This window comes from Cryptococcus neoformans (genome assembly GCF_000091045.1).
Source record: "Cryptococcus neoformans var. neoformans JEC21 chromosome 12 sequence".
Lineage (NCBI taxonomy): Eukaryota > Fungi > Basidiomycota > Tremellomycetes > Tremellales > Cryptococcaceae > Cryptococcus > Cryptococcus deneoformans.
In genome coordinates this window covers 584,287-602,095 of record NC_006681.1, presented here as the reverse complement: position 1 = coordinate 602,095, position 17,809 = coordinate 584,287, and the positions used below count along the sequence as shown (strand labels likewise).

Genomic DNA, 17,809 nt, shown 5'->3' with positions numbered 1-17,809 from the left:
CTACTTCGGGATTTTCAGATGATACCTTCTTCGTATCGATGACTCTATCATCGGGAGGAAGGAAGTACCTGTCATTTGAACAGCAATGGAACGGTTCCTCAGACGTTTCTGATAAGAGCATGGGATGATGGTATAAGTAAAACTGACCGAATTCGAAGAAGTGGCTGACCTGTTGCGAGATAAACCGAACATATTGCAGGCCAGTTTCTTCATTCGTTCATTCTTGTTGATTCTGCGCGGATTTGCTGTTGTTGTTTGTTGACAACAAATTTACGTAATCAATTAAAGGAACTTCGATCTTTAGCGGAGGAAGTTAGCGTTCTGCACTGCGTAACCGACGGACCATATTTGTTTTGCTTGAGGCCACATTCACGTTCATCTTTCTATTTACTGAGACTAGACAGCAAGGGAATTTCCGGGAAACATCAGCAGAACATTGTTTTTCCTGTCCTCAAAGCATCGCCTTCACGACGACAATGGAGGCGCCGACAGCTGACCCAATGGTGCATGCGGAGAAGGAGGCAGAACGGGCTGAGAATGAGCTCGTAGAAGTAGACACCCCTGATGTCGTACAAGAGGCTATTTCAAAGAACACAGAGACGGCTGAAGTCAGTGTTAACTCCACGATCACCACAAATGAAGAAGTCACCGAACGGATGCAGGTCGACGCGGCAGTTGTTTCGGTCGAAGGGTCCGAAAGACCTTTAGAGCCCAGCATGGGCTCCGGAAAAGAACCTTTAGGAACCTTGGGAGAAGCTGTAGAGGATGGGGTGGAGAAAAATGATGTCGAAGATCCGGAAGGAGATGCTGAAGTTGAAGGTGAAGGAGAGGAAGATGGAGAGGAAGGATCTGGTAGTGAGGATGAAGATGAAGAGGAGGATGAAGAGGAAGAGGAAGATGAGAGTGATGGCGACGAAAGTGAGGATCTTGAAGGATCACACGTAAGTTCTGTGCATCATACCGTCTGCTAGCCAGGTTCTCAAGCACCCCTACAGGAAATCATCGCCATTGATGGTCCAGACGGTTCACCCCATTTCACCCTCCACCCCGTCGTGAAAACCGAGCCTACATCGCCCGGTTCTATGCCCACCACCCTTCCAACCGAACCTATTGAAACCCTCCCCACAACAGACGGCGCCGAAAACGTTCTGGTCCCCAAAAAGAAAAAGCGAGCTCGTCTCCGTTCACCATCCGAGGACGAAGACCTCGCTCCTCCCCCGCCTCCTATGAAGACGATCCGACTGGAGAGACCACTGGTCCAAAATGGTGAGACCATGGAATGGAATATCCTAGATGATGCTAGGGCGAATGGGCTTTGCGTAGCGTGGGGAGTTGGAGTGGTAGATGATTTGCCTGGATCAGTGCCTGGGACCATGACTCCTGGAGCGGCCGGAATGTCCGGGTTGACTGAGGAGGGTATGGAGATTGATGGTTCACCTGTGGCGGGATCATCGACTGGAGGGGTTTTGGGGATAGGATTCGCTGACGAGGATCCGGAAGAGATCGCGAGGAAGTTGGAGGAGAAATACGGGGATAAGAAGAAGACGAAGAAGGTACGATGCGAGACTATTGATTCATTTGACATATCTGACTGGAGCTGTAGAAGAAGAGGCCTACGGATTATGATTTGGAAGATCCTTTCATAGACGATTCCGAAATCATGATTGATGCTCCCACTCATTACGCCCGGCCGGCGAGGGAAGGCTTCTTTGTTCATTCCGGTCCACTCCAACTGATGAAAGAGTACGTGTTTTTTTGTTTTTTTTTTTCTAATCCTCAGTCCAGTTTTACTCATGACTCTTTAATTAGATCTCCCCTGAAAAAGCGCAACGTCAGCAACAAACCTAAATCTAACCAAGCTAAAAGCAAAGGGGCACCCTCATCTCCTGAACCCAAAGCGCCACGTACGTCGTTAGCTGCTTCACTCTTAGCTCGAATTCGTGCACGTGAAGGATTGCGAGATCCATCATCCCACGAAGATATCCAGGACGGACCGATTTCTGTGACCCCAAACTTGGACACAGCTGGGGGAAATGATGGTGATGATAATAATGATGGTGGGTTTTCGATATCGACTATGGGGCGGCATGTCACTAACGAAGCCTTAGTGTTGTGGCAGTCACTTTTCCAGCGAGACTTGGAAAAGCAGCCTCCGGTTGATAGAGTCATGTTCAGAACTGCCTCTCGCCATGACAAAGTATGCTTATGATCGTCCCCCTTTTGCCATAATTTTAGCGTTTACTGACGGGTCTATTTAGTATCTTCCGCCTTACCCTGCTGTCCCTCAAGAAGTTGCTCGAGCCTTATTGGCCCTCCGTTTAGAGTCTCTCGAATGTATGCTAATTAACGATCTGCCACGTCTTACATTACCCGAGGCTGACAGATGATATAGATGATTGGGATCACGCCAACCGATCGAAGTTCCCAGAACACCTCAAGCCTTCCCTTAAGCGCGCTAGTACCATAGCGTACCAACACGACGTGTTTGATGTCTTCGACCATACATCGGAAGACAAGGGCTTTGCGATATGTCTGCAGAGTGTCTACCCTTACAATGTGTTCACTCTTCGAGTACGTTACAGATCTCGCCTCCTGGCTTGATGATTGGGCCTTGAATTTCCAGCGAAGGATGGCTGACAAATATACGTAGAAACTCGTGACAAAATTGATTTACGAAGGGTATCTCAAGTGGCTTCAAGATTGCGAGGATGAAGGCATCAGACAATTCAAAGAGGAGATCGACAAGGATAGTGCGATGTGGATTGAGAAATACGAGACTAGCAAACGGGACTGGGAAGTTGAAGTTGCAGCTTGGGGTAAGTATTTTTCATCTTTTGTGAGCTGTATGCCTCTTAACACAGGTCATTGACGTGCCGCAGACGAAAAACACCCTTTTGGTTCACATATCTCACCACCTCTTATTGACGTTACAGACCCATCAAGCAGTGCCCAACCTGCACCAAAACCCGAGGATATCCGTCCCCCTGAGCCCCAGAGACGATTTGTTTGGACTTCAGAGATGCGTGATATTTTTTGGCAGCTGATTGAGAACTTGCGTGTGACCACGGAATTGATCAAGAAGGGGGCGTACGTATAATGTTCACTTTGAAATTCAACCCATGGTTGGATCAGTGGAATGATAGCTAAATTGAACATTTGTAGAGACTGGCATGCCGCCGGAGCGAAGAACGGGAAAGAATGGACGGAACAGGGGTTGAAGAGCCGGTTGTACAAGAAGATCGTGGATATTTTCCCTGAGGGATACACGAACAACAACATCATATCACGTGAACGTACGTGTATTCATCAGACAGCTGTGGTGTTTGCCAAAAGAGGGATTGAGCTAACGACTTTTCTCATGCCTCTAGTGACAAAATTGAAGAAGAGGAAGGAGGAAGCACAGAAAAAGTCGGACGATACGAAAAAGCCAGGGGTCTCTAAAGAGGAGGAACCCGAGGGTGTCAAGTCGGAGAATGCTAGCAAGGATTAGAGAAGATTAATCCAATTGATCGGGGCGGTCGAACAGACGGACGATATGTAGTTGTACAACTAATGCATGTTCGATTACACTTAAGGTTCTGAAGATCATCACTCAAGACTGTCCTGACGACAACGTCCTGGAATTGTCTGAAGACGGTGCGTTTGGTCGACTGATCAACAACAGAGAGTGATGCTACCTCCGATACTGAAAAGATACAGCGGAATAATAAGGGATAATAATATACTGGTACATTAAAGAATTGTCGCGAGGGTTGAATAACTCCTGCAGGAATAAGTCAGCGCTGAATACATTGCAAGGACACAAAAGGGTTACCCACGATATAACAAGGACAAGAGCCTGAATAAGTGCCCACAGAAAGGGTACCCATCTACTCAACGATTAGTTGCACCCTAACATCAGGACATACAGACGCCACTCACGTCGACATGCTGAAACCTCCTGCTGAATAGATTGCTGCCAACGCAAACCCAACAATAGTACTGCTGATGATCGAGATTATCCCAGCAGCAACTGTCATTACAATCGGTAGTAGTATAACTGGCCAAAATGGAGGCTTTTTCCTTTTGGGCCTTTCGAACGGTCGATGACGTTTGAATAGGGGTGTGGAGAATGATGTCGCTGAAGCGCCTGTATTGGGGGAAGTGGTGCGATAGGGCGGTGTCTCGTTGCTTTTGGAATCATCTGACTTCGGCACTAGAGGTAGAGGATCAGGGGAGCGAAATACTGTCAGGGATAATAAGAGGGTGAAGGAGGCCATTAGGGCACAAATGAGGAAAAGCGAGCAGACGAGAAGTATAGTCCAGTATAATGTGAAGCGCCAAATAGCTGCAACGAATGTTAATCCAGATAGATCCACAAGAGATCTTGATAACGAACCTTCAGCTTCATATAAGAAGATTCCTCGCTGTTCCACAGTGGAGTCTAAAGTCGGGAGGTAGAGGGACGGCCACGGAGGTGTCGTGTACCCATCAGGGACTGATATGACCTGAAATTGTTTTCAACACCCTGTAACAATAGAGAAATCATCTGTAGTAACAACTCACACCTTTGCCTTGAGTAGGGTCCAATGCTGACGATAGACCGTTACCCATCTTGCTGTCGAAGTTGATATGTTCTGAACAGCAGATCCTCTACAGAAAACCTTTCTGATATATTTCGGCTATATTTGCTGGCTCATGATAATTGGAAGGCTGCAGAAATGAACCTCGGTCTCAGAGGGCGTATTGATATAATGTAATGTTGGATTGAGATGTTCTTGCGGGAAAGAAGGATGAGGAAAACATGACAGTATGTAATTAGGAATCAACAAGCAGATAAGTCATTAGCCTTTAGCATTCGGCCTAATCCGAATATAAATGCATCCCAAACGCCTTGCGGCGACTAAACACATTTGTAATTAGATTACAAATTGTAACGACTCGAAGTCGAGAGCGACTTCAAAAAAGTTGCATTTGTTTACAATTGCGTGACAACGACGTCGTTCTTCGTTTCTCGTCTTACCATACCTGAATCAAAAACGATAAAACAACATTCGCAAGAGCTCGAGGAACATCACCAACCTACCCTCACTACAATACGATCAGCCATCATGTCCGCAATCTCTCGCCCTATCACTTCCCGCTTATGGAACCACTATACCACCGCTCTGCGTGAACGACCACTGCGCACGAAAATGATTCAAAGTGGTGTTCTCTTCATAACGGCCGATATTGTGGCACAGCTAGGTATTGAAGGAAGGAGTTTAAGGAGAGCGATCTCGGGGGAGGAGGGCGATGAGGTATATGAAGTAGGTCAGGATGATAACATATTTGGTTCGGGCCACTAACGATCGAGTTTAGCCTTTAAGAACGGCCAGGCTGGTTTCCTGTAAATTCCTTTCAAGTAACCATGTAATTGAGTACTGATGCTGACTTTATCAGATGGGACCATTATCTTCGCCCCTCTTGCTCATATGTGGCTCAGCACACTAGAAAAAATCAGTCTTTCCAGTCGCTGGACGAGTGAGTGCCTTATCTGCCTTCCTCGAGGAGCGCGGTTCACCTATCTTCTTTTAAGCCCTTGCTTCCAGATTAGTATTGGATATGACTGTGTGGAGTCCCTGTGTTACTTTCATGTTTCCAACTTCGCTTGGTCTCTTAGAAGGGAAGAGCATTAAGGAGGTCCGTCATAAAGTAGCCATGGTATGTTTCCCACAAGCTGTTCTTCACTTGCAATGTCTTACATTACCTTTCTACAGGGCTGGTTCCCAACGTGGCAGAAGGCCGTATGTGTCTTTGGTCCTACCCAGATTCTCAATTTTACCCTTGTTCCAGCCCAACATCGTCTTCTATTCGTCCAGTCTGTCGGCATGTGCTGGAACATCTTCCTTTCATGGCAAAACAATAGAAACAACAAGGTCCTCGCTGCCGCCACGTTGAAACTTGCTGTAGCTCGTGTTCATGTGTCGGAAATTGAGAGCGAAGAAAATCCGGAAGAGAATGAAGTCGAACAAGCGGAGAAAGAGTTGGAGAAAGCGCAAGCGGCCGTCAAAAGAGCCGAGGAGAAGAAGGAAAGGATGCGAAAGGAAGGTGGGGAGGCGGGTGTTGGTGTCAGAATGGGATGGTCATAGGCGGCTTGCGCGTCTTTGCTCCCTTCAGCGTTTCTTAATCTTCGCTGGCTGTATTGGTAGAACTTTAGATGTCTCTAGATCTCTGTAGATCATAGACCATATCACGTGCTTGTTGTAGCTATCGCAAATTATAGAATGCTACAGTATATGACCATCAAAACGTTCTTTGTTGCCCATTATCATACTCATCCAGTATCACCTCCGTCGTTTTATGCCCCTGTAATGGGAACGGCGATATAACCGGAGGATATGGGCCCATTACACTAGGTCTCCGCTCGGTATTCGGCGGAATGAGCTGATCGTGATCGCTCTTCGGTCTCTCACTGGCAGATGACGGTGGCATAAGCGTTGCATTCTTGCCCTTGGCTTCGTTTTCCTTTACGACATCCGCCAAATATGTGATTTTGCTCGCGCGACGTTCTGAACTGAACTGTTTAGTTGTCATCGGACTTACTTGGATTGTCAAGGAAGGATCAAGAAATGGGTGAAGGTGCCCAGGAGCAGAAGCAGATGGAACGGTTAAGGAAGAAGCTGAAACCATAGCCAATTGTGGGAGAATGTCAATTTGGGGAGGCTCGGATCGAGGAGCCTTGATGACCGCTGCTTTAACCGTAGTAGCCTTGGAATGGAATCCCTTCCAGGACTCGAACAGGCCAGGCGTTGGACTCAACTCGTACTGATCCTTAGACGTTGTGGAGTTATCCGGACTAATCTTTTCTGTCTCCGGGGATGTCGTCAGAGGTGCCGGCTTCATAGCTAACATAGAGAGGGAAGTTGTATGTCCGACAGGGGGAGTCGTAGTGAGACTTTGCGATCCACCCATTTTCCTCGGTAGAGTGGCAGATACAAGCTTGAGGGAGTCGGGTCGTTTTCGTTTTTGAGGATCCTTCTTGTGGGAGCAAGGGGGAGCTTGGATGGTAGGTAGCTGAGGTATTGGGAAAGCGATGGATCCACGAGAAACTGTAGCATTGGCATTCAGCTCCCCAGCGCTGATTGGATGAGCAGATGGCCACTCATGGTAGGTATTTCTTTTGTCAGGTCGATTGCTTTTGAATGAAGGTCGACGGGAAATCGATGGCCGACCGTCAGTAGATGACGCCATCCTGACTGGTAACCCCGATGGATCGATTGCAGGGTTGATTTGTATTAGTTCCTCTTCCCCTCCAGCACTAATTTTTCTCAAGGACAACCTATCACCCTCCCTCCTATCCGACAGTCCCCCAGATAACACAGACGGTCGTCGATCTCCAACAGCGATGACACCTTCAGCGATTGAGTTTGCCTCTACACCTTGACACCCTTGCAAATTGGGATTCAAAATAGAAGCATGTGATGCATGACGTCCGCCGCCAAAGGGCAAAGCTTCGGAAGAGGCCTTTGCTGGTTCCAAGGTTTTGGTTGACAGTGTGGATGTGACAGAGTGTACCCGGGTAATCACGTCTGGAAGATAGGGATTGTGGCTGAGCTTCCTTACATTGATAATCCTGTCCAAAAAGCGGATTTGAGATATGTTTCCTCGTTCATCAGCGCCCCCCAATTGGATATTAGCATTACTCAAAGAGGAGGAACCCTCATTGTCAACGCTGACCACAAGGCCATTTTCCTGATCAAGTTGTTGATGATGTCTGTAGCAAAGATGACAATGGGGCAGAACATATTGATGAGCTGGAGAGTCGCACATCCCGTCTTCGGGTCTGAAAACTCGTCTCCAATACGGTGACAAATAACGGCGATAGAGAAATACAGCGTTGAACAAAAGAGAGAAGAACAAGACAGCGGATATGACCACGACTTATGTGTTTTAGTCAGCATCGGGCTCGTCCCGGGGTTGTGCCACTTACGAGATATCTTGACAGCATCCGGGAGACTCATCTGAACCTAAGGATGACAGGATGGAATATTAAAAAAGATGATGGTTAAGCTGGTATCGAAGTGGGTACCCCGTGCTTCGTTTCGATGTTATTAGGAAGTCCTGAACAGCTTTACCAACCAGTGTAATTACCTCGTGTCCTGTGTATAGGTCATCTGAGTGCTTCCAGTCATTTCTGATACTTTGAAACAATACATGAGATTAGAAAACTGAAAGGATGGTTTCAACGGAGCGAGTGAGTACAGGGGTAACAAAACCATTGGTAGTGGAGTTAGGTGCGTGAGAGAAAGGGTCGGTCGCTAATCTGTCATGTTCAGGCCATTGCGCAGAATATTGCGTAGTCACAGAATGTATGACACTGGGGTTTTTAATTCGTTGAATGTATGGAGAAAAAAATCTCGTGTGATATGCGTAAGAGATGTGGAGAATTAGTAGTGATACTGCAGAAGTAGAAAAAATCAGCGAGTCGTCTATTATACTATGTTGTTGCTCAAACAAAGAAGCAAAAAGAATGAAGTCGACAGGGATTGAACCTGCGACCGGCGGATGCTTCCAGTAATTGGAATCCGATATTCTACCACTGAACTACGACTCCATTTGTTAAAGGCAAGGCTAACATGTCTTCATGACTGATTGCTCCACGTTCGCTGCTCCCACGGTGTTTCTCAAAATGTCTGTCGGTCACTCGCTTGCCAGCCACTATTGGTCGTTCGAGGAGATGTCTTTACTCTTTTGACACTGGACAACTTTTCATCAAATACGCGCTTCTAACTTTTACTTTCTCATACCCCAACTTTCTTTCCTCTGTAGACAGGACTATCAGCCAACATGCCTCCTCCTCCTCAGCATTCCACCGGCGGCTCCACTCTTGACAAGAGTTCGTTACAATTCCCTCTCTTTGTGGAAGTGATCATAAACTGATATGCTGGCTGTTAATAGTTAAGATGGGTGCCATAATGGGAAGTACGTTTTGGGACATCATCTAGGATGCTGAAAATAGATAATTGATGGTTTAAATAGGCTGTGTTGGTTTGACCATTGGATTCATCTTTGGCTCTTTCTCCATCATGCGGTAAGTCATTTTCTCTGAACCAAAACCAATAGTCAAAGGCTTCGCCGGAACTGATTTTGATTCTATTAGTGCCGGGCCCGGTCCCCGAGGTGTTGTCGCTACCCTTTCTCAGTATATGCTCTCATCTGCCGCCACTTTCGGTTTCTTCATGTCCGTCGGCTCTGTACGTCTTGTTCATTTGTGCTTATTCTACAGGCATCTGACCATTCGGACAATGCAGGTGATCCGAACGGAATCCGAACACAAATATATTCTTCCTCCTATGACCAACAGAGCAGCGAGCGAGCCTTGGCGAATGGCTTGGAAGCGAGCCGAGGAGAGACGGCGAGCAGAGGCGTCCCAGTAAGGGACTCTTTTTGTTCTCTAGGGGTTTCGCAGAGTTACGGAGCTGCAGGAGAATAAAGTAGGATACTTGGTGGCTTGGGCGAATGCTTGCGGCAAGATGGCTCCACAGCACAATAATAACTTTGCCGGTACACTTTTTCGCTTCTATGAACAGTGACTAGGTGCATATGCATATTTTCCCTTCTCATCTCTTTACAAAACTATATCGGGTGCTTCTTTTGATAGTCTTTCAAAACTACTACAACTCTGCAACCAACGTCTTCAAAGGCTCCACTGGCACAGCGGCTTTGGAGGGAACAAGTCTAGCCTTGAATTCTTGAATATCTTCAATCCAGACATTCCCAGGCCGCAGCTTGACATCTTCCGGTCCAGGTCCAGCACCTGCCTCGGCGCCGGGACCGGCTTCCTGGCCCTTTAATTCGGCGACCACATCCTTAAGCTGAGCCTTGACGTCATCCGCGACATTGGCAGCGGCGTCGATAGTAGAGTTGGCAAACTCCTTGACCTGTTCAAGGGTAGGGTTGTTTGATAACAGCTTTTGGATAGCAGCGGGGTCAACAGCGATACCAGCCTCGGTGAAACTCTTCACAAGAGGAGCGGCGGACGCCAAATCGAACTTGATGCCCCTATACTGAGACTTGAGGTGTACAGAAAGCTTGGCACGGGTAGGTGATGAAGTGTGGATGTAAGTCATGAGGACGTTGAGAATGTCTTGCTTGGTGGTCTTCCGTAACTCGGCAACATCGTTCTCACCTGATATATTCATTAGCACTACAGTTGGACACGATAAAGCCGAATGGACCTACGCCTTGCGAATTCAAAGTACCTGTCCTGAATCCTACCCCAGAACCTCTTCGTCTCTTCACCCAAATTCTTTGGCTTTTCCTCCTTCTTAGCGATCAAACTCTGTTTGTGTTTCTCAAACTCTTCCTCGGACATCTCCTCAATAGTCTCCTTCAAGCCATCCAAGAACGCCTCAATCCGTGTCTCGACGTACACCGGATCCTTCTCTGACTGCACCAACACTGTATAACCCATTGTCCCAGTAGACTGACTCGCATGACCGCTGACAATGTATCCCAACTGCTGCTTAGTTCGGAGGATATCAAAGCAGGGCTCGGCAGCAATTTGTGAGAAGAGGGAGAGATGATTACGGAGAGTAATATCAGAGGGGTCGCCGACGTGAATTTCGTAGATGACTGAGCCATTCACTTCGGACTTGTTGGGCACAGAAATTTGCCAAACGTACTCAGAAGCTACAAAAAAAATCAATGGACAGATCCACAGGTGCCTTCTAGTGTAGAACTTACATGAAGGAAGAACAAGAGATCGCGGCGCCTTGAGCTCAGTAGGAGTAAGTTCACGGGGCTTCAAGACTCTCTCCAGCATATCCTGAATCTCCTTGGCTCCTTCAGGAGAGGTGTTCCCGTGGATAAGAGTTTCGATATGAAGTCGCGTGAGAAGTTCCTTTCCAAAGGCCTGGACATCGGCCGCAGTGATATCTGTTTCGCAAGTCAGTGGCCACAACCGCCTTTTCCATGGCCCAAATACCAAAACCCACACTCAAGCTCCTTCAACTTTTCTTCTTGGGTCCAGGCAATCTCCTGAGTAGCATAAGAATTGTAGAATCGTCCAATCTTCCAAGGGTCACTCATGCCAAAGTTCTTCCAGTGCAACCTAGTCTAATCACCCACCGACCAGAATCAGTTTCTCTGAACTTATCACACAAACTCAAGACGAGATCGTGGCAAAACACTCACCGCCTCGGCAACTTCCTGAAACCTCGCTTCATCAACCTTGTAGTTAACAAATTTTTCCAACATCTTTTCCGTCAACACTGCAAGTTTATCGCTGAACCCTCCAGCAGAGATTTGAATCCAATGACTTGTATTCCAGAGGTTGAAATTGAGTTCGGCGAGATCGGCATCGTAGACATCTTCGGTAATAGAGTCAGAAAAGAGGTCGCAGAACAAGCGTGAGAGGACAGCGTTTCGGGGAGTGACGTTAAGAATAGGACTGTTTGGCATGTCAGTGTCAAAAAAGTTTGATAGAGGGTACTTGGCCGTTCGGATACTTACGAGTGGAGCATGACATCCAAATTAGCCTTGGGTAGCCAGAATCGGTCGTCTCGCTTATACCACAATCGAGATAAAGAAGTATCTCTCAAGATGACTGGTCGCTTGGCAGGCTAAGGATGTTCAGATAAATGAGACCTCTGTGACGGATAATGAGAGGGTATCGACTTACCTCCTGAACGTCGAATTTATGAACATCAAGTTTCTCGGGAATGAACAAGTTCGGGCCAGGGAGCTGCAAGTCTGCTATAGGAGCGCCGCTCATCGCCTAATTGTTCGTAAGCATTGATACTGAACAGAGTGTGCGCATGTCAAAAATGATTAAATACTTACTTCCTTCAAGAACTCCTCATCAAATTTGACCCTCTTATATTCTGTCCCATAGATGGGTTCCTTGTTCTCGAATTCGCCGCTAACATTCTTAGGCAAAACCTTACTAGTCACACCGATATCCGCCCTCCTAGGATCCAACAACTGCAAAGCCCATTCCAGCTCTTGCTGATTGTACTCCTCCACGAGCCATTTGCTGCTTACAATCTTCTCTCGAGGGACGGGGGACTGAAGCCAGGAGGAAAGGTTGGTGCAATAGGAAGAGGTGCGGCCGCGTTCGGCAAAGCGGAATGAGATGTCGGCAATAGCCTTGATCTCGTTGAAGGCATCGACTGAGGGAGGCTGGGAGCGGAGAAGGGAGATGTATTTGAAGACGGTGAGAGCGACGTCTTGGTAATGCTCAAGACCGTCAGGAGTCAAGTCGACAGAAATCTTGAAGAGTGAGAAACCAGCCGCATCGTGGTAGTTGCCCGCAGAAAGGGAGTTGACCCATCCTTTTTTCTTCAAGTACGAGAGAATAGAGCCTCGGCCTTCATGACCAAGGAAATGGGAGATGAAATGGGTGGGTCTAGTCTTGTAGAGGTGATCCATGTCGGGGAAGGGGAACATGAGCTCCAAAGCCCTCATATCCCTCACAGGCTTGGTGAAAGTGAAATACCCAAGCTGCTCTTTTCCATATGGACTCTCATCAAACACAACCCTCACGCCATCTCTGCCGACTTCCGGCTTCCCTTCCGTCCTCACAGGAACATTTTCAAACTTTTCTCTCACCCACTTTTCGAGGGTATCCACGTCTTCCTTGCCTGCAACGGCCAATTTCATTCGCCTCGCGCAGTACTCCTTTTCCCACCATTCGATCAGCTGGCGACGAGGGTCACGACCCGCTTCTTTGGGTATGGACCAGAGAGACTCGTAGTTACCAGTACCGAATTTACCGTAAGGATGGCCGGGCTTGGAGAGATGCTTTTCGAGTTGGTAGAAACGCCAAACATCATTTTGGAGGTTCTTCTTGTGCTCCGAGTCGACAGCCTTGATCTCTCTTTCTGTACAGTCCTGCTTCCTGTCAGGCTTAACATTCTTTACACCTGAAAGACTTCTTACCTCGTTGAATAAAGGTTCAGAGAAGAATCCCGAGAACCTGTCTAGTGCACCCTCGAGCGCATCAGGACTGACATCAAAATAATAGTTGGTAGATGTCATTGCTGTCCAGGCGTTGGAGTGGCCGTTATGAGATGAAAGGTACTGCTGATAGGCGTTCTCTGAAGGATGTGTTTTTGTGCCCATGAAGAGCAAGTGTTCGCTATTGAAACGCTTGAGCACTACTTTCGCTTTGCCCATGGAAACCTCTGACTCACCAAAAGTGAGCACAACCAGGCAGATCATCTGGATCGCTCAAATGGCCAACACCGACATCCATACTAGCCGCAGCCTTGTCCGCCTTGGGATCACTCACAACCACCACCTCGAGGCCATTGGACAAGGTAAAGTACTTGTGTTTCCTATCTTCAGTCGGGGGAAGAATAAGATCAACAGGACCGTTGGCTTTGGGAATGGGTGGGCAAGGCGGGTAAGGTGATTCCATGATTGGTTCTATAGGAAGTTTGATAGGAGGTATTTGCCTGCCGACGGAGATGGAAAAGTATGAGTTAGTAACCGATCTTCCATGATAAAGAAGTAATTACAGTACGAACCTAGACACAGGAGTCGCAAAGCTTCTTTTGAAAAGGGATTGAGCCGTGTTTGAAAGACGGTGAGATTGAAAGGATTGTGTTTTGGTTGTGGGTTTGACGAGTGAAGTGGTAGTGAGATGGCGGCCTGGTACGAGAGTGAATGAGCGTGAGCGGGGGGTGACGAGTCGGTGGAGGGAGCGGTGTGTTCTTGTGAGGTGTGTGGATGCACCTGTGGAGGAAGCGAATGACCGGAGCATGTATAGAAAGCAAAGAGGGATCTTTCTTGCTTTTGTCGTGGGATGTTGCTCGCTCGTACTGGCGGAGAAAGAACAATGAGCACAACGAAATATCTTTAAGTTTCATGTTCCGCCGCTGACGAATCTTCTTTTACTCCAATCGATCCCTCCATCGTCTTCTATATTTATCTCACCTTCTATGTATGGATCGCTAGCATACATAATACAGCTGACTTCAGTATCTCGATTCAAACCGACTCATGCATCAGTCTCTGAACAAGATACAGCACGATCACCAGCACCTTCGAGTCCTCACTTTTTCTGCCAGCCGAAAGAACACCGTTAACGCAAGATACATGGCAGTTATATAATATGATACATCTTTAGATTATTATATACATATAAACAGCCCTTAAAAGCTAAGATGTTGCCCCTCCGAAATGCCGTCCCGCCCATTCCAGCCCCTCCTTCCGACCAAATGTCTCTTCATCACTCGAGCCCTCATTATCCCCTTCCATGGACTCCACATTTTCCCAGCTAGAATTCTTGTACCTCTCTTGCCGCATAGCTTGCATCACTGCCATAGCATACCCTCTGCCAAATTGTTTAAGTGCTTGAACAAGCGTGTCAATGTCGAGTTCTAATGCGGCAGCACCTGTTGTTTATAAAGAGTCAGTTGCCTGCCGAGCAAAGGTTATGCGAGGAAGTAAAAGAGATCGGGAAACTTGCCTAGCTTATCACCGGAAGACTCGCGCCGCTTCATCTCTCTGATCAAAACTTTCGACATGAAACTCCAACTACGGTTCCTCAGTCAGCTCTTTCCCCTTCAAACATTTGCTTCCCGTTGCAAACAGATTACCCACATCATAGCTGTGAACACGTCTAAATCTGAATGTGCGGCTTGCTGCGCAAGATACCTCACTGTCACGGTTAGTCGCTTGGCAATATTTACTGCTGTCGTATTCTCAGCACCAAACACATAGACATCTTCGATGAACATCCATGCACAACCCAGGACCAGATGCTATTTTTACCGTTCATCATTCCTATCAGCTTCTTGCACAGCCGTACAAGCGAGAGAGAAAATACATACGAGCGAGATGATATCCTTTCTCGCACCATTAAAATGCCACGCCTGCACTTTCCCATCCCATTCCAACCAATTCGTCCGCCATTCCTCTGGTAAATCCTCTTCAATAAGTAGTAAAGCCTCGCGAACTTCATTATATGCTTTCGGATTCCTCACTTTTGCTGTCCTCGTCCAGCCTCTATTCTTCCTGAAATCCCCTGCTGTGTCGGTATGATTTGATCCTGAGGAAAAGGTAGGTCCGCTCCCAGACGGAGAAGGGAGGTATTCATACATCTCATCAGGTCTCTTGGGCACGAAAAACGTTGATCCAGAAGATTCAGATCTGTGCCTTTCAATGTTTTTATCCCATCCCGGTTCGGGAGGCAGGTACATCAATTTGGAAGCTCGCTCCAGAAGGGTTAATGCTCGTAAACGGATTTTAACCAGATCTGCATAGTCGTAGCGTAGTGGTCGGGAACGAGGAGGAGATGGAGCGTAAATGGAAGAGATGGAGATATTATCGGCCTCTGTCACTAATCCGAGTTCGTATTCGTGTAGCGGCCTAGGGAAAGGCGTTATAATCGCATCGTCCGGTATCGCCGGCACCCATTGTGTGGATATTGATCCACATCGGTCTACCACGAAGATCGACCAGAAAGCCCATATCCGTTCTCCATGCTCTACTGCATCCACAGGTGGTGGTAGGATATATGACCGACGTCTCATCAGCCCCCCGAAATCAGCAGTCATCTCATGTGCTTCGTTATTATACGATTTCCAAACGGACGATTGTATCTGGTGCAGACCGCAGGCAATCGCCAGTCTCGCAGCTTGGCCAGACATCATCCACGCTTCATGGTACCGCGCTATACTGTATTTGTATACGGCAAGGATGGAGCTCGCTCGGATCGCATCCAAGAGCTTATCTACTTGGGCGATGGCGAGCTCGAGTTGACGGCATGCGATGGAGTGGAAATGGGGTTCGAGGTTGCGGATGGGTTGAGAGGTGGATATGCGAGAGGCCATGGTATACATAGAGTAAAGAAGACAATTGTGTGGACGTTTTGAGAGCGGAAGGGAAAGGCTAAGAAATGTTAGGCATTGGTCAAATTTGAAACGGGTAGACCTACCTAGCCATGAACCGAGGGACATGGAACTCTTGACCAAATAATCTCATACCAGAAAAGAACATATTCAAACTGATATTATTAGCGAACCGCAACCCCGCAACATGGATACAAACTGACAGATGATCCCTTGCGACCTTTGGTAAATCATTAGCATCAAACCAACCCCCAACAAGCTGCATATTCTCCTGCCCCCCTTCGAAATCCGACCCTTGTACTATCCCCGTCGCCCACTGCTCCGCGTTAGACGCAGCAGCGGCTTTGAGAAGGGCAGCCATATCCTCATGCACGTTTGCGTTCGCCGATGCTAATTCCGCAACGACCGAGGGATTTTCAGGTAGAGCCTCTGAAACGACAGACGTGCAAAAATTGTTATTGAGGAAAGGAAGTTTGGGCAGAGAAGTGTACGATTGTGGCATGCGTTCAGTAGCAGTGGAAGAGGGGAAGGGTTGAGCAGCGTGTGAATTAATATTGGCATGGGCAGGGTTGAGGTAAGATGGAGAGGCCAGCGGCGCTGGAGACTGGCCGAAGGCCGTGGGTAATTGTTGTTGTTCCTGTTGCGGTACGGGTTCGGCTAGACCAGTAGAAGTTTGAAAGGAGTTGATCATGTTCATGAATGTAGGATCGAGGGTAGAAAAATCGAAAGCTTGTTCTGCTTGAGGTTGAGGCTGGGACATTATCGAGCCCATGCTTCCAAAGATGGATCCTCCGAAACTGGGAAACAAATTGGAATCGTCGCCAGCCGGCGGTATAGCAGGATATTTGCCTCCAAACAAGTTGACGTCAATTGTCTCATTGTTCAATAATGAGTAAGAGGTCGACGTGGATGTTTGCTGCGGTAAAGCTGTGGCTTCTGAGGGAGTGTAGCCTGAAGACTGATGCGGCAGAGGCGGCGTAGATCCGCTCGCCTGTAGTCCTGATCCGGATGGTGCCCCATCACCCTTCATTGCTCCATTCTTCAGTAAGCTCTCCAGCTGAGCGACCTTTTCCTCAAGTTGCTGTACTCTGCTTGTGGGTTTCCTGACATCGTAAACACATTCGCGGCCGATTTTTGCACAGTGAGTGCAGGTGGGCTTTGTGGCTGAGCAACGAATTCTGCGCTTCCTGCAGTAGAGGCAGGCATCTCCCCGCTTGAGTGGCGGAGGATGTAACTGAGCGTCCTCTTTGGGCATAGCTGCGCGCCGGGAGCTGTGGGTCAACAAGCTGTGAGCGTACGAAATACTGTATTCTTGCTGTACTCAGTAATGTGCAGCGGGCGCGAACCGGCGATCATCATTCATCAGGAACAGACAGGTTCCCCCCCAAGTATAGTAGGTTTGGTTCCGTCGGCCCGAGACGGGACTCTTCTCTATCATCTGTCGCAGTTCCAGCTCCACATCACCGCCTCTACACATATCCACAATGGCAGAAAACTACCAGAAGAAGGAGCTCCTTGCTCTCATGAATACCGGCGGCAACAAAGTCTGTGTAGACTGCAACGCCCCCTCCCCTCAATGGGCATCCGTTAGCTACGGCATCTTCATCTGTCTCGAATGCTCAGGCGTGCACAGAGGATTCGGTGTACACATCTCCTTCGTCAGGAGTATCACCATGGACAAATGGTCAGACGAGCAGCTGAACAAGATGAAGGTGTGTGCCCTGGGCTTGGCCTTTTGGGAATCGTTGGCTGACTATGAGCAGACGGGAGGTAACGAAAAGTTCAAGGATTTTATGGAAAACTATGGCCCTGAAGGTGGATATACCAAGGGTATGGGCATGCAAGAAAAGTACAATTCCTGGGCTGCTGCACAATACCGTGAAAAGGTCAGCAATTTCTTCATTCTCTTGGCCGTATCGAGTCTCATTCACCTTGTAGCTCACCGCTGAATGTGCCGGCCAACCATGGTCAGCCTCTTCTCCTCCCGC

At 47.9% G+C, this 17,809-nt stretch overlaps 7 protein-coding genes and 1 non-coding gene across 8 annotated transcripts in view; 4 read left to right on the top strand and 4 right to left on the bottom strand.

Annotated features, from left to right (window-relative positions):
• Positions 1-336: 336 nt before the first annotated feature.
• Positions 337-3,557, top strand: CNL05750 (expressed protein). Its single transcript, XM_024658202.1, has 11 exons — positions 337-941; positions 996-1,553; positions 1,604-1,743; positions 1,810-2,057; positions 2,109-2,197; positions 2,259-2,334; positions 2,393-2,571; positions 2,651-2,816; positions 2,880-3,087; positions 3,163-3,293; positions 3,369-3,557. The coding sequence occupies exons 1-11, from the start codon at positions 477-479 to the stop codon at positions 3,488-3,490; spliced, it is 2,382 nt and encodes a 793-aa protein (XP_024513871.1). The 5' UTR covers positions 337-476; the 3' UTR covers positions 3,491-3,557.
• On the bottom strand, positions 3,544-4,772 carry CNL05740 (hypothetical protein). Its single transcript, XM_024658201.1, has 5 exons — positions 4,546-4,772; positions 4,379-4,487; positions 3,922-4,327; positions 3,819-3,869; positions 3,544-3,763 (listed from the first exon to the last, which is right to left on the bottom strand). Exons 1-5 carry the CDS (start codon positions 4,591-4,593, stop codon positions 3,733-3,735), a joined length of 645 nt encoding a protein of 214 aa, XP_024513870.1. The 5' UTR covers positions 4,594-4,772; the 3' UTR covers positions 3,544-3,732.
• A 202-nt stretch (positions 4,773-4,974) lies between these two features.
• CNL05735 (hypothetical protein) lies at positions 4,975-6,267 on the top strand. The gene is made up of 5 exons (XM_024658838.1): positions 4,975-5,288; positions 5,341-5,368; positions 5,422-5,502; positions 5,558-5,682; positions 5,739-6,267. Exons 1-5 carry the CDS (start codon positions 5,091-5,093, stop codon positions 6,108-6,110), a joined length of 804 nt encoding a protein of 267 aa, XP_024514670.1. The 5' UTR covers positions 4,975-5,090; the 3' UTR covers positions 6,111-6,267.
• Positions 6,268-8,492: 2,225 nt separating this feature from the next.
• On the bottom strand, positions 8,493-8,575 carry CNL05730. The gene has a single exon. It is a non-coding gene; the product is annotated as a tRNA-Trp (tRNA).
• A 166-nt stretch (positions 8,576-8,741) lies between these two features.
• CNL05720 (hypothetical protein) lies at positions 8,742-9,590 on the top strand. Its single transcript, XM_568106.2, has 5 exons — positions 8,742-8,857; positions 8,920-8,943; positions 9,001-9,052; positions 9,122-9,215; positions 9,273-9,590. Exons 1-5 carry the CDS (start codon positions 8,809-8,811, stop codon positions 9,396-9,398), a joined length of 345 nt encoding a protein of 114 aa, XP_568106.1. The 5' UTR covers positions 8,742-8,808; the 3' UTR covers positions 9,399-9,590.
• CNL05710 (insulin degrading enzyme, putative) lies at positions 9,551-13,914 on the bottom strand. The gene is made up of 11 exons (XM_568105.2): positions 13,494-13,914; positions 13,158-13,421; positions 12,904-13,102; positions 11,806-12,855; positions 11,645-11,740; positions 11,476-11,585; positions 11,158-11,413; positions 10,959-11,079; positions 10,708-10,899; positions 10,204-10,653; positions 9,551-10,150 (listed from the first exon to the last, which is right to left on the bottom strand). The coding sequence occupies exons 1-11, from the start codon at positions 13,727-13,729 to the stop codon at positions 9,636-9,638; spliced, it is 3,489 nt and encodes a 1,162-aa protein (XP_568105.1). The 5' UTR covers positions 13,730-13,914; the 3' UTR covers positions 9,551-9,635.
• Positions 13,915-14,069: 155 nt separating this feature from the next.
• Positions 14,070-17,138, bottom strand: CNL05700 (hypothetical protein). Its single transcript, XM_024658200.1, has 6 exons — positions 16,025-17,138; positions 15,908-15,976; positions 14,802-15,861; positions 14,572-14,732; positions 14,438-14,505; positions 14,070-14,363 (listed from the first exon to the last, which is right to left on the bottom strand). The coding sequence occupies exons 1-6, from the start codon at positions 17,074-17,076 to the stop codon at positions 14,128-14,130; spliced, it is 2,646 nt and encodes an 881-aa protein (XP_024513869.1). The 5' UTR covers positions 17,077-17,138; the 3' UTR covers positions 14,070-14,127.
• A 147-nt stretch (positions 17,139-17,285) lies between these two features.
• CNL05690 (ARF GTPase activator, putative) overlaps positions 17,286-17,809 on the top strand; it is a 1,505-nt gene continuing 981 nt past the window's right edge. Inside the window, exons 1-3 of the mRNA XM_568103.2 lie at positions 17,286-17,533; positions 17,585-17,707; positions 17,760-17,809. The exon at positions 17,760-17,809 is cut by the window's right edge and continues 981 nt beyond it. Coding sequence (XP_568103.1) covers positions 17,306-17,533; positions 17,585-17,707; positions 17,760-17,809 — 401 coding nt within the window. The 5' untranslated portion in view covers positions 17,286-17,305. The remainder of the gene's footprint in view (positions 17,534-17,584; positions 17,708-17,759) is intronic.